Source organism: Puma concolor, chromosome D2 (assembly GCF_028749965.1).
Source record: "Puma concolor isolate L17-30 chromosome D2, mPumCon1.1.hap2, whole genome shotgun sequence".
Taxonomy (NCBI): Eukaryota; Metazoa; Chordata; class Mammalia; order Carnivora; family Felidae; genus Puma; species Puma concolor.
The window spans coordinates 77,149,695-77,163,623 of NC_141677.1; the positions used below are offsets into that span (position 1 = coordinate 77,149,695).

General features: G+C 40.6%; 1 protein-coding gene across 4 annotated transcripts in view; it reads left to right on the forward strand.

Moving 5' to 3' along the window:
• Positions 1 to 13,929, forward strand: part of INPP5F (inositol polyphosphate-5-phosphatase F) — a 91,095-nt gene that overhangs the window by 65,254 nt on the left and 11,912 nt on the right. For all 4 annotated transcript variants that reach the window (XM_086681014.1, XM_086681010.1, XM_086681012.1 and 1 more), the window contains exons 12-15: positions 303 to 423; positions 1,657 to 1,785; positions 8,425 to 8,542; positions 10,681 to 10,879. In XM_086681014.1, coding sequence (XP_086537140.1) covers positions 303 to 423; positions 1,657 to 1,785; positions 8,425 to 8,542; positions 10,681 to 10,879 — 567 coding nt within the window. The remainder of the gene's footprint in view (positions 1 to 302; positions 424 to 1,656; positions 1,786 to 8,424; positions 8,543 to 10,680; positions 10,880 to 13,929) is intronic.

The following is a 13,929-nucleotide window of genomic DNA, read 5'->3' on the forward strand; positions in this document are numbered from 1 at the left end:
TATCATAATTTGGGGTTGTGTCACCTCTGCCTCGTAGTTGTGAAACTTGGAGCAAGTCACTGTACCTCAGTTTTGTTTTTGTTTTTTCCCCAAATGGGAATAATCACATCTGTTTTACCAAGTTACTATGTAAATTAACAACAGCGTCTACAAAGTACTCAGTCATGCCCATCACATAATGATACGTCAAACAATGGATAACCAGTGCTATTGTTGTTATTCTACTCTAAGGAATTGTGGTTTTTGAAAAACTTGCTGAAGTATTTCATATTGTAACATAATCCCATACTATTTTTGAAAAGGGTGGATCAAGCTGGAGTAATATGTAAACAAGAAGGGATTTTTCGTGTCAATTGCATGGACTGCCTGGATCGCACCAATGTGGTCCAAGCCGCCATTGCGCGAGTGGTCATGGAACAGCAGGTAATTGATGGTCCCTCGGATTTATAAGTATTCATTTCTAACTTCCCCACATGTAAACAAGTAACTAAAATCTTTGTTCTGTAGACAATTTACAGCATACGAACAACCTTGTTACATTCAAACCTGCCGAGTACAACCTTCACTAGAAATGAGTGGAATTAGGGGCATTTTCTTACGTACTCAATTCAAGAATACGAGACCCCCGCATTTCAACGTCGATTGGGTGGCACTTCGTGGTCATACGCCTTTTTTCTCTCAGCTCCAAACCCTGTCTTGTGCACATGGGGCTGGGAGTTTGCCACACTTTCTGCTCAGCCCGAGCTCTGTGTTGGTCTCTGCCAATAGGAGGTGCCAGAGGAAGACCAGGAGGCTGGAGGAAGGAGAAGGAACAGACTTCTTCACCTGTGTTATGGTCCTGTTGGCAGCGCCCTCTCCAGCCATTGGCTCCTTTGGCACCACAGGACCAACCTCTACCCTCCACGCCCCAGTTGGTTGCAGCTGCATTGTGCAGTCCTTACACCTGTCACTCGGTGTCCTCCTTTAGATCTTTGAACGCCACAACACCTGAGTAGTGAGTTCTCAAGGTGGAAATTCTTAGCATGGTTTCAGGGCTTTTTTGATAGAGCCTAGTGACTGTTTGAGATTGTGAGTCCGTTCCTTCTAACGTTACACTTAAAGCTGCCAGATTTTGAGTCCAAGCACTGGCTCTGTCTACCACATATGAGGTTTGACCCCATGTGAAGAACTCAGCTTCTCGAAACTTCTGTCTCTTCATCCTTAAAATGGATGTAATAAGAGTATTGATTGTGTAGGGTTGTTATGAGGAGTAAAGGAAATAATTTATATAAAAAATCTCTTAGAACCTCAGCACAGAGTTCACCTTTATTGGGCACATACTGCTGTGTTACCGTTAGTGTTATTGTTGTCTCAGTAGGCTTTTTTGATAGTTTGACTTCATAGGCAAATTAAAAACACGGACAAAATATAATAAGAGCCTACACATTAAAAATTACACCAAAGCAGCATAAATATTTCCTTCTATTCATTCATGTGTAACAGTTCGTAAAACTCTCTCCCAACTGTGCTCTTTTTGGGGGAAAGTCTGAAAACACCATTACTTTTATTTGAGGATCCTAAACTGTTTATGAACATGCTTCCTTTTTCTGCAGTGTGTATTTTATGCTATGGTTTCCTGGCTTATATGTAGCTAATTCACCAATGTGTTAATTTCAGCTAAAAAAATTAGGTGTGATGCCCCCGGAACAGCCACTACCAGTGAAATGCAATCGGATCTATCAGATAATGTGGGCCAACAACGGAGACTCCATTAGCAGACAATATGCTGGGACAGCTGCTCTAAAGGTAAGTAAGTGCAGCATGCTTTTGTGGATCATTCTGGGGGAGATTGGACGTGGTTGAAAACTGACTCTGCTTTTGAGAGGAAGATATGTGGGCTACAGATGGTAGTCTATGTAGCTGACTGCTTTCAGGAATGTTTGGCTAAGGTGCGAATCACACATTCACATCCTGCTGAGGCCAGGTAATGTGACCACCCATTAGATTAAAGGGGGAGATGGGTATGACCCTAAGGAAAAGCATATCTTGTCTCAGGAGGGGACTGTTCTGCTTCCTTTTGGGACAGAGGCCCAGGGTTGCTAGATTTTCCAGTTTTTCACGGGAGTTTGGAAGTGAGGAATTTCATGTGAAATCGTTGTTTTTTTAAAACTTTATACAGATAAAATGTGTCCGTTGACAGGACTCAGTCCCTAGTATGATGATTGGCCTCCACTGAATTTGAATCCCCAATCCTGCGTCTTACTAGCTCTGCAACCTTGGACAAGTCACTTAATCTGTGTCTGTCTCTTCATTGTAAAACAGGATAATACTAGGCACACTTCCAAAGATTGTCATGAGAGGGTCGCCTGGGTGGCTGAGTCAGTTGAGCCCTGACTTCAGCTTAGGTCATGATCTTGTTCCGGTCATGATCTCGCAGCCTATGGGTTTCAGCCCTGTGTCAGGCTCTATGCTGACAGCTCAGAGCCCAGAGCCTGCTTCACATCCTATGTCTTCTTCTCTCTCTGCTCCTCCCCTTCTTTTTTTTTTTTTTTTTTAAATTTTTTTTTTTTTTCAACGTTTATTTATTTTTGGGACAGAGAGAGACAGAGCATGAACGGGGGAGGGGCAGAGAGAGAGGGAGACACAGAATCGGAAACAGGCTCCAGGCTCCGAGCCATCAGCCCAGAGCCCGACGCGGGGCTTGAACTCACGGACCGCGAGATCGTGACCTGGCTGAAGTCGGACGCTCAACCGACTGCGCCACCCAGGCGCCCCTCTGCTCCTCCCCTTCTTGTGTGCGCACGCGCGCTCTCTCTCTCTCTCTCTCTCTCTTAAAATAAGCATAAAAAGGGGCACCTGGGTGGCTCAGTCGGTTAAGCGTCCGACTTGGGCCCAGGTCATGATCTCACAGTTGGTGGGTTCGAGTCCCGCATCGGGCTCTGTGCTGATGGCCCAGAGCCTACAGCCTGCTTCGGATTCTGTGTCTCCTTCTCTCTCTCTGCCGCTTCCCCGCTCATGCTCTGTCTCTCTCTCCTTCAAAAATAAACGTTAAAAAAAATTAAAAAAAAAAACAAACCATAAATTAAAAAAAAAAAAAAGATTGTCATGGGATTATACGCCTTAGTGCATGTGGGGGCCATTCCTGGCACATAGTAAATGCTGAAGACATATTTTATTATCTTTTCGTGGTTGTTATGAATAAGTCTTTGGAGGATCCTACAGAGCCATTCTTCACAGAATTTAATTTACATGTAAATTATAGTTACTGGTCACTAAATGCTCCCTCTGTGGGCAATAGGAAGTGGTTGAATTAGTTTAGTTTTATGTTAATTTTCCTTTAAGGTAATAGTTCATCTCAGGATATTTCTTATAAAAAAATTGTCAAGGTCTCAACAGGCATCAGATAGTCCATCTTTGGTTGAGTGATAAATCTCAAAAAGCTTATTAATTAATTAATAAAAGAAATTAATTATTATTATTTATTAATTAAAGAAATTGAACTTTAGAAGTCCTTGTACAAGTTCTTGTTTAAAGAGAAATACTTTGATGCACCCCACATCAGAACACCTAATTATATAGAGCAACGACTAATAGAATGAAAAGGAGAAATAACTTGCCTAAGTCATAGTACGATAATAGTTGGCGACTTTAAATACCCCGTTCTCAACAATAGGTCATCTGGGCAGAAAATCAATAAGGAAACAGTGAAATGGACCCAACAGACATATATAGAACATTTCATCCAGCAACAGCAGGATACACATTCTTCAGAAGCACACGTGGAACATTTTCCAGGACAGATCATATATGAGGCTGCAAAACAAGCATCAACAAGTTCAGAAAGGTAGAAATTATATCAGTGTCTTTTCTGACCACAGTGATATAAAACTAGGAATCAATAATGGGAAAATTGGAAGATTCATAAATATGTAGAAATGAAACACAGTCCTGAATAATGAGTGAGTTAAAGAAGAAATCAAAAGGGAAATATCTTGAATCAAGTGAAATTGGAAACACAACATATCAAACTTATGGGGTGCAGCAAAAGCAGTTCTAAAAGGAAAGTTTATAACTATAAATGCCTACGTTAAGAAAAAAGAAAGATCTTAATCTCACTTTATACTTCAAACAACTAGAAAAAGAAGAAGAAAGTAAGCCCAAAGTTAGCAGAAGGAAGGAAATAATAAAGATTAGAACAGAAATATTTGAAATAGAGATGAGAAAAACAATAGAAAAGATCAGCAAAACTAAGAGCTGGTTTTCTGGAGATAAACAAAATTGACCTTTGGCTAGACTAATCAAGAAAAAAGACTCAATTTTAAATGAAGAGACGTTTCAACTGATACCACAGAAATACATACAATCACAGGTGACTACTCTGAGCAGTTATATGCCAACAAATTGGACAATTTAGAAGAAATGGATAAATTTCTACAAACATACAGCCTACCAAGACTGAATTATGAAGAAATAAGAAAATCTGAGCAGACCAATGAGTAAGAAATTGAATCAGTAAGCCAAAGCCTGCTAAAAAAGAAAAGCCCCAGACCAAATGATTTCACTGATGAATTCTACCAAACATTTTAAAGAAGAATTAATGCTATTCCTCAAGTTCCTCCAAAAAATAGAAGGGAGGGAACACTCTGAAATTCATTTTATGAGGCCATGATACCAAAGCCAAGACAGTCCAAGAAAAGCAAATTACAGGCAAATATCCCTGATGAATATGGCTGCAAAAATTCTCAACAAAATACTGAATTCAACTGCACATTGAAAAGATTGTACGTCATGATCAAGTGGGACTTATCCCTAGGCTACAAGGATGGTTCAACATATGCAAATCAATAAATGTGATATGTCACATTAATAGACTGAAAGATGAAAATCGTATAATCATTTCAGTAGATGCAGAAAAAGCATGTGATAAAGTTCAACATCCTTTTATGATAAAAACTGAACAAATTGGGTATAGAAGGAATGTAACTCAACATAATAAAGGCTACATATGACATATCCACAGCTAACAGCATATTCAGTGGTGAAAGGCTAAACACTTTCCTCTAAGATCAGGAGCAAGAGTGCCCACTCACCATTGCTATTCATGATAGTACTGGAAGTTCTACCCAGAGCAATCAGGCAAGAGAAAGAAATAGCCTTCAGATCAGAAAGGAAGAAGTAAAATTGTCTGCAGATGACATGATGTTATCCATAAAAAAATCATAAAGACTCCACCAGAAAACTGTTAGAACTAATAAATGAATTCAATAAAGTTATATGATACAAAGTCAACACATGAAAATCTGTTGCATTTCTATATACTAACAATATCTGAAAAAGAAATAAAACAATTCTATTGGCAGTAGCATCAAAAACAGTAAAATACTGGGGCGCCTGGGTGGCGCAGTCGGTTAAGCGTCCGACTTCAGCCAGGTCACGATCTCGCGGTCCGGGAGTTCGAGCCCCGCGTCAGGCTCTGGGCTGATGGCTCGGAGCCTGGAGCCTGTTTCCGATTCTGTGTCTCCCTCTGTCTCTGCCCCTCCCCCGTTCATGCTCTGTCTCTCTCTGTCCAAAAATAAATAAATGTTGAAAAAAAAAATTAAAAAAAAAAAAAAAAAACAGTAAAATACTTAGGAATAAATCCAAGAAGGTAAGAGACCTGTACAGTGAAAATTGTTAAGACATCAAGGAAAGAGACCCAAAATGAAAAATATCCTGTGTTCATACATCAGAAAAATTAATATTGTTAAAATTTTCATACTACCCAAAGCTGTCTATAGATTCAATGCAATCCCTATGAAAATTATAAGGGTGGGGCGCCTGGGTGGCTTAGCATCTGACTCTTGGTTTCAACTCAGGTCATGATCTTGTGGTTCATGAGTTTGAGCCCCGTGTCAGGCTCTGTGCTGACAGTGTGGAGCCTGCTTGGGATTCTCTTTCATTCTCTTTCTCTCTCTGTCTCTCTCTGCCCCTCCCTCTTTCTCTCAAAATAAATAAATAAACTTAGAGAAGAAAATTCTAATGACATTTTTCACAGAACTAGAAAAAATCCTAAAATTCATATGGAACTACAAGACCCCTTAACAGCCAAAGCAGTTCTGAGAAAGAACAAAGTTGGAGCAAAACAAAGCTGGAACAAAGCTGGAGCAAAAAGAATTTCCAATAGGGAAAGGATAGCCTCTTCAATAAATAGTGATGGGAAAATCAGATATTCACCATGTAAAAGAATTAAGTTGGACCCCTGTGTTACACCACTCACAAAAATTAAACTGAAATGTATTAAAGACTTAAATGCAAGGCCTGAGCTTTTACAGTTTGCTCCTACAAGAAAACATAGAGGAAACCTCTGAGACATGGCCTCAACAGTGATTATTTGGGTGTGACACAAAAAGCATAGTGAGAAGAGTAAAAATAAACAAGTGGGACTACATCAAATGACAGAGCTGCAGCACAGCAAAAGAAACAACAGAACAAAAAGACAACCTACAGAATGGGAGAAAATATTTGCAAACCATATACTTGATAAAGGGCTAATACCTAAAATGTATAAGGAACTCCTATAGCTCAGTAGCAAAAAAACAAATAATCTGAGTGAAAAAATGGGCAAAACACCTGAACATTTTTCCAAATAAGACCTACAAATGGCCCAGAGGTATATGAAAAGGTGCTCAACCTCTGATAATCAGTAACTAGCAGAGAAATGCCAATGCAGACTCAATAAGCTAACCACCCCATACCTGTTAGGATGGCTGTCATCAAAGACCAGAGATAACAAGTATTGGCAAGGATGTGGAAAAATAGATGTCATCGGTGGGATGTAAATTGGCACAAGCATTATGGAAAACAGTAAGGAAGGTCCCTAAAAAATGAAAATGGAATGGCCATATGATCTAGCAATCCCATTTATAGGTATATATGGAAATGAAATCAGTGTCTCAGAGATAGCTGCCCTTCCACGTTCACTGAAGCATTATTCACAATAAATAGCCAAGACATGAAAACAACTTCAGTGTCCGGTGGTGGATGAATGTGGAGTGAGTGACTGGATGTGTGTGTGTGTGTGTGTGTGTGTGTGTGTGTGTGTGTGTGTGTGTGTGTGGTGGGCTATTATTCAGCCATAAAAAAGAAGGAAATGCTGCCTTTGCAACAACATGGGTGAACCTTGAGGGCATTGTGTTATGAAGTAAGCCAGACAGAGAAAGACAAATACTGTATGATCTCACTTGTGTGTAGAATCTAAACAAGTCAAACTCGAAAGCAAGAGTTGATTGGTGGTTACCAGGGGAAGGGGAAAATGGAGAGATGTTGGTCAAAGCATACAAACTTCTAGTTATAAGATGAACAAGTTCTGGGATCTCCTGTGCAACATGGTGACCATAGTTAAAAACATGTGTTGCATCCTTGAAATTTGCTAAGAGAGAAGATCTTAAATGTTCTCACCACACACACACACGCACGCACGCACGGACTGTGTGAGGTGATATGTTAACTGACCTTAATGCAATCATTTCATAATATATATGTAGGTCACATCATCACATTATACACCTTAAAGTCACACAGTGCTACTACCATTTATATCTTGCCAATTATATCTCAGTAAAGCAGGGAGGAAAAGGAGAAATACTTCTTTTTTCCTTGATATTACACTTCTTTGGACTCAGCATTTATGTCTTTCTCTTCATAATTCTTATTGCTAAATATTTCCTATGAATAATTTCACTAATTAGCAATTGCTAAATATTTCCTATGAATAACTTCACTAATTAGCAATATGTTCTTCCTAAGCCATCAGTGTTAGGACTGCTTTTGAAATCGCCTTGGATGGAAAGAATAGGGTTGTGATGGGGAAAAACAAAAAAGACGACAGTGCTTTCCTTTTGTTTAAGTTTAAATCACTGCCCTCCAGGGCCTTGCTCTGACACCTCTCTTGAAAAGCAAGAGAAAACAATTTAGCTCTTCATTAAATCACTCTACAGAAATTGTAATGGGCAGCAAGATACAGAAAAATACAGAAATCTCTTTCTCTCTGGACACAAACATCCACATCCACCAGTTAAACACCATTGTAATAAACTCTAGCGAATGGTCCACATTTTCCCACATCAGAAATTTGTAGTTTTTGAGTATCCTACCAGGTTGAGGCTTTAGATCTTTTTGTGTGTTATGTAGTAAGTTCTGACCTGTAAATTCTAGAAATTCTACAGGTTGCCAAGAATGGGTTTAGTTTAAAGCACCCTCTAACTGAAGACTTAATGCCACAAATAGCATTTTAATTATTTGATGTGCTTGTGTCACAGCCTAATATTAGTAGGTATTTTAATTTAACAGCACTATTTAGAGATTATAAAAGCCTATAGAATTTTGGTCTTGTATTGAAAGCCCACATTGACTTTGGGAAAATTCTTACATTTGAATCAATTGTCAGAATGACTTTTTCCTCAACAGGGTGACTTTACAAGGACAGGAGAAAGGAAGTTAGCTGGAGTTATGAAAGATGGTGTGAACTCGGCAAATCGGTATTACCTGAATCGATTTAAGGATGCTTATCGGCAAGCTGTTATAGGTAAGGAACATAAATGGCTTTCTTTCTTTAAAATTTGTTATTCCTCCCTGACTAGTGTTTTGCAGAAACCAACTTCATTAACGCAGCGCATGTTTTATAATATACTTACTTGTGTTTCTATATTGAGCATCTTACCCAAGAAATCAAATTCAAATTTTTTCAAGACTAGACTTTGACAGATTTTTTTAGGCTGAAGCACAAAAGCAACCACTCATTTCCATGTGTATTTGTCAGTTTGCTATTCATGTAACAGAAGGCAGAGTTGAGGTTCCTGGAGTATGGCATGAGGTACGCTAAAATTTCATCAACTGAAAACTCCATGTTCTATTTGTTTTTCCATTACTCAAGGCTGAGAGATGTGATGAGATGTCTTTCTTGCCCTGTATGACATTTGTCATATGTTCTTGCTGTGGACAGCACACCATCCTTTCCTGTAAGCATGAATGAACATGATGTTAGGGTATCTTATTTAGAGATTCTCCTAACCAGTTCTTATCACGATTTAGAAGAGGAAATGGAGGTAGATTGCCCAGTGGAACTCCTACAATGGCACGTTTTTAATTTAATTTTCATGAAAGTATTACCTCATAGGATTAAAATAAATGTAGAACGTTCTGGGTTAGAACCAAAGTAACAACTCGTCCTATGGTCTCTGAGGAATTTTTTTGCTTTTTAGTTTATTTATTTTGAGAGAAAGAGTGCATGCTTTAGAGCAGGGGAGGGGCAGAGAGAGAGAGAATCTCAAGCAGGCTCTGCATTGTCAACGCAGATCTGGACGTGGGGCTCGATCCCACAAACCGTGAGATCATGACCTGAATCGAAATCAAGAGTCTGACACCCAACCAGTTGAGCCACCCAGGCATCCCTCTGAGAATATTTTTGAAATTCTATTGTTTAATCTGATTATTTGCCATACATGCAATGGTAAGGCCTATACACTGGTCAGTTAGGTATTTGAGAAGTCTGGTATAAAAAAGTTTGGTTTTGGCCATAGGTAGGGTGTGTGTTGACCGGAAAATTAGATTTGAGCAGTTTATTCAAGAAAAAATAAGACACTTTTCCTCCATTGGTTGATCTGGCAGCTCAGTTAAGTCATTGAGGACCCAGACTCTGTCCCTCTCTGTTTGACCATCCATTGCATCAGCTTCACCCTAATCTTGAAACTGGATTTCTTTAAAGGTGAGAGAAGGCATGAGGCCACAGCAGTCTGGGCTTACTGCTTCCCCTTGTAAGGCCAGTGGCCAGCAGCTCTCTCCCAGAAGCTGCTAGGCTCACTGTCCTGAACACCTGTAAAGAATGGATTACAGGGGCGCCTGGGTGGCGCAGTCGGTTAAGCGTCCGACTTCAGCCAGGTCACGATCTCGCGGTCCGTGAGTTCGAGCTCCGCGTCAGGCTCTGGGCTGATGGCTCGGAGCCTGGAGCCTGTTTCCGATTCTGTGTCTCCCTCTCTCTCTGCCCCTCGCCCGTTCATGCTCTGTCTCTCTCTGTCCCAAAAATAAATAAAAACGTTGAAAAAAAAAAAAAAGAATGGATTACAGTGCTGTGTGAAGGCTTGAGCTATATGCCACACTACAAAGAAGTTAGCTGGTCTGTTCAGTTCCTTTGCCCATTTTAAAGTTGGTTTGTTTTTTTTGTTACTGATTTGTAGGAATTCTTTGTACGTTCTGGATGTAAGTCCCTATCAGGTGATTTGTAAACACTCTCTCCCATTCTGTAGATTCTTTTCGGTTTCATGGCATTGCCTTTTGAGACACACAAGTTTTTAATCGTGATGATGTCCACTTTGTCTAGTTTGCTGTTGTAGCTTGTGATTTTTGTGCCCTATCTGAATGAAACAAAAAGGCCTAATGTGGGGGGGCGCCTGTGTGGCTCGGTCGGTTAAGCATCCCACTCTTGATCTCAGCTCAGGTCTTGATCTCACAGTTCTAAGTTCAAGCCCCCTGTTGGGCTCCGTGCTGGGTGTGACTCCTACTTTAAAAAAACAAAAACCAGAAAAAACCCACCTAATCCAAGATCACAAAGATTCGTGCCTATGTTTTCTTATGCGTTTTATTGTTTTAGGTCTTACACTGTCTTGTTTTTTTAAAATTATATTAGCAAATTAAGATGATGATAGATATTAACACTTTCTACTCTAGATTTGATGCAAGGCATTCCAGTGACAGAAGATCTTTATTCCATATTTACCAAGGAGAAAGAGCATGAAGCTTTGCATAAGGAGAATCAGAGAAGCCACCAGGAACTAATTAGCCAGCTGTTACAAAGTTACATGAAGTTACTGCTGCCTGATGATGAAAAGTTCCATGGGGGCTGGGCCCTCATTGACTGTGACCCCAGGTGAGTTGGAGTCACGTTCTGGTAACTAACGTGTTTAAATTTCTGATGTTGTTGTCATAATTAGCACTAGTGGCTGTCCATCAAGCTGTGGGCATGGATGCTTGGTGCATGGCAGTTTTCATATACCAGGGCTGGAAACTGAGGCAAGCTGACAGAGGCACTCACTTTGGGTGCAAAATTGAAAGGGCATTTAAAAAAACTCGGCAATGAAGAGACATATTTTAATGCAATTTTTTAAAAAAATCCATATTTGAGTTTTTAAAAACCCAAATTGTAGAATTACAGTTCACATCCCAGAATCTAGGTTTATTGCTCTGTTGCCCACAACTGAGTGCAGCAAGAGGAACAATGATGGCACTTACTTGGATTGTTTGGAAAGTATCCTGGCCTTTCACAAAATCAATCGGCCAACGAATGCTCAACATTTTTTAAATGAAAACCATCCAGTTTCAAGTTGTTCTTCAAAAGGAACAGCAGGATCTAAATTCATTCACAGATTGAGTGTTTGCTTTTACGCTAAAATCTAACATTATAATCTTCAATATTATGCATTAGAAATATTGCAGAAAATTCTAGACCAAGCTCTGAGGACAAATGGCTCGGTTTAGATTTTATTGCACTTTACCTTTCATGTGCTTTTAATAAAAGGCGTAAAACAAGCTTGAAAGAACAATTGAATGCAAGGTAATATTTATATGTATACTAAAATTAAAAACAATATTGACTGTAGGTTCATAGGGAATCCTTCCATGACTTTAATTTCCTGGATTATTTCAATTTGATAATCAATACTGTATGTGTGGATGCAGTTTTCAGACTCACAAAATAAGAGATGAGGTTTTTTCTTACATACAAATTAGCGGGAAACTTCTGGGTTCCCATGAGCCATTTGGTAAAAATTTTTGATTCATGTACCTTAGGTTTTTGTGTGTGTTTTTTAAATAACATTAGTTCAACTTAAGGCAGCATCCCAAAAGAGGGAGATTCAGGAATAATTATGGGCAGCACACCTGCAGTTTGCTTGAATTTTAACTTTGCACTTCAGATTTGTAAAGGTGTTGTGATTGTCAATATCATATTCCTTAGATCAAGTATTTTTATTTCTGCTTTGGAGATTATTGAAATAGGGAAAGACCAAAATGTTCTTTTTTTTTTTTTTTAATGTTTATTTATTTTTGAGGGACAGAGTGTGAGCAGGGAAGGGGTGGGGGGGGGAGGGGAGACACAGAATCCAAAGCAGGCTCCAGGCTCCGAGCTGTCAGCACAGAGCCCGATGTGGGGCTTGAAACCACGAACCGTGAGATCATGAGATCATGACCTGAGCTAAAGTCGGATGCTTAACTGACAGAGTCACCCAGGTGCCCCAAAATGTTCTTTTCTAAAGCTGACTACCATTTTGCAAGGTCACAGTACACCTGATTTGATTTCCAATCCTGTAATTCTCACATAAAGTTGGTCTCCTGGATGAGGAGTTTAAAAATATGTAAAGTGTGTTTGTGCTGTATTTAAAGCTTGCTGCACAACTTGGGTAGGCACGCTTGTTAAAAGTCAGAAGAAGCCTCCTGCATTTAAGAAAAATGTGTATGAAAACACTCAAGGCTTTTTTCTGGCAACTGGGCTCACTGGCACAGCATAAATTACTGGTACCGTATGTACCAGAACAGTTGAAACAAGACTGGTCTCCTCTCCTGGGATCAGATCAGGTCTTTAAGAAAATTGCTGGGTGGTGAGATTCCCAAACCCGTAATAACTTTCCAGATGCCAGTGCCTATCCCAGTTTTGTCCTTTCTTCATTCACATGATGAAATACTTCTCTTTTTTTCTGATTTTTTTTCTTACCCCTCCACCCCTTTCTAGTGCCCGATGATTGAACTCCTCGTTTTTCTTTAATCCTGCACTATACCGTTGGGCTTTCCGGTAACTGGGAGACGGTGATTGTGTTCTGCTCATCTTTGGTTGAAGCTCCTGAGGAAGAATAATTTACTCGGATAACCCATACTAGGCAGCAAGTGTCCCTGAATCCTTCCCTACCCATTCCTTTGGGTTAAGGATATCTCTTCCCTCAAATTCCTCGGCTGTGGGCCTCTGGCTAAGTCTCCTAATTTCCAACCTGTTCCTGGATTCCCTGCCTCTCTTCTTCACGTGTCACCCCTGCGAGGTGTTTTGTCTTCTAATTCTTTCTTAGATGGTCTGTGGCTAAGTTTTAGTGTGATGAGAGGATCCCTTTGCCCATGTCACATGCCGAAGCACATTCACCCCCGCCGTCCTCATCCTTGTCTTCTTCCTCGTGGTCATTGGTGGACAAAAGAGGCCCATCAGAGCCAGAGTCATGGACGTAGTGAAACCTTGTGACCTCTGTGCTATAGGACACAGAAAGATTCTGAAGATTGTCCCATCAGCTTACATCTCATTGGCCGAGGTGTCGTCTTCTGTGTCTTGTTGGTTCTCACACGTAGCCAGTTCCTGATGGGAGAATGGTTGTGTGTGTTGCCTCTTCAGCACAGACACTGGACTTGGTCCGAGAAGAGATGGGCAGGGAGCCCCACTGCTACGCCGGACATCAGGAGTGTCTGAGGAAGTGACGTATGGATTCTCAAGAGGAGGACAGGGTTGGGGGAGCAGAGGGGACACAGACTTGTGGGAATCTGCACGTGGTCTACTGGGTGACAGGGACAGACGGCTCAGGTTTGAGACTCTCTACTCTGGTCTGGGAAGGATCTCCTTTCCCTGAGGCTGACCAAACTGAAAGCGGTTGCATCTGATAACGGTTGAGGTGTTAGCTGCTTGCTAGGTTTTTTTCTTGCCCTTTGTGTTTCCCACTATTACTGTTTTACTAGAAACTGCCACCCTTGAAGCTGTGGGACAAGATGACATGGATAGAATAGGTAGTGAAGCTGAGGCAGTGACTTCGAAGGTCATATTTTGGCTTGGTGGCTTGGGTAGAAGGCCGGGACCCGCCCATCAGGAGTCTTGGTATCTTTGAGGTAATGGGAGACACTTTGCCACCCTGCGGCTGGCCTCAGCGTCGGCCCCTATGGGGGGCATGGTTT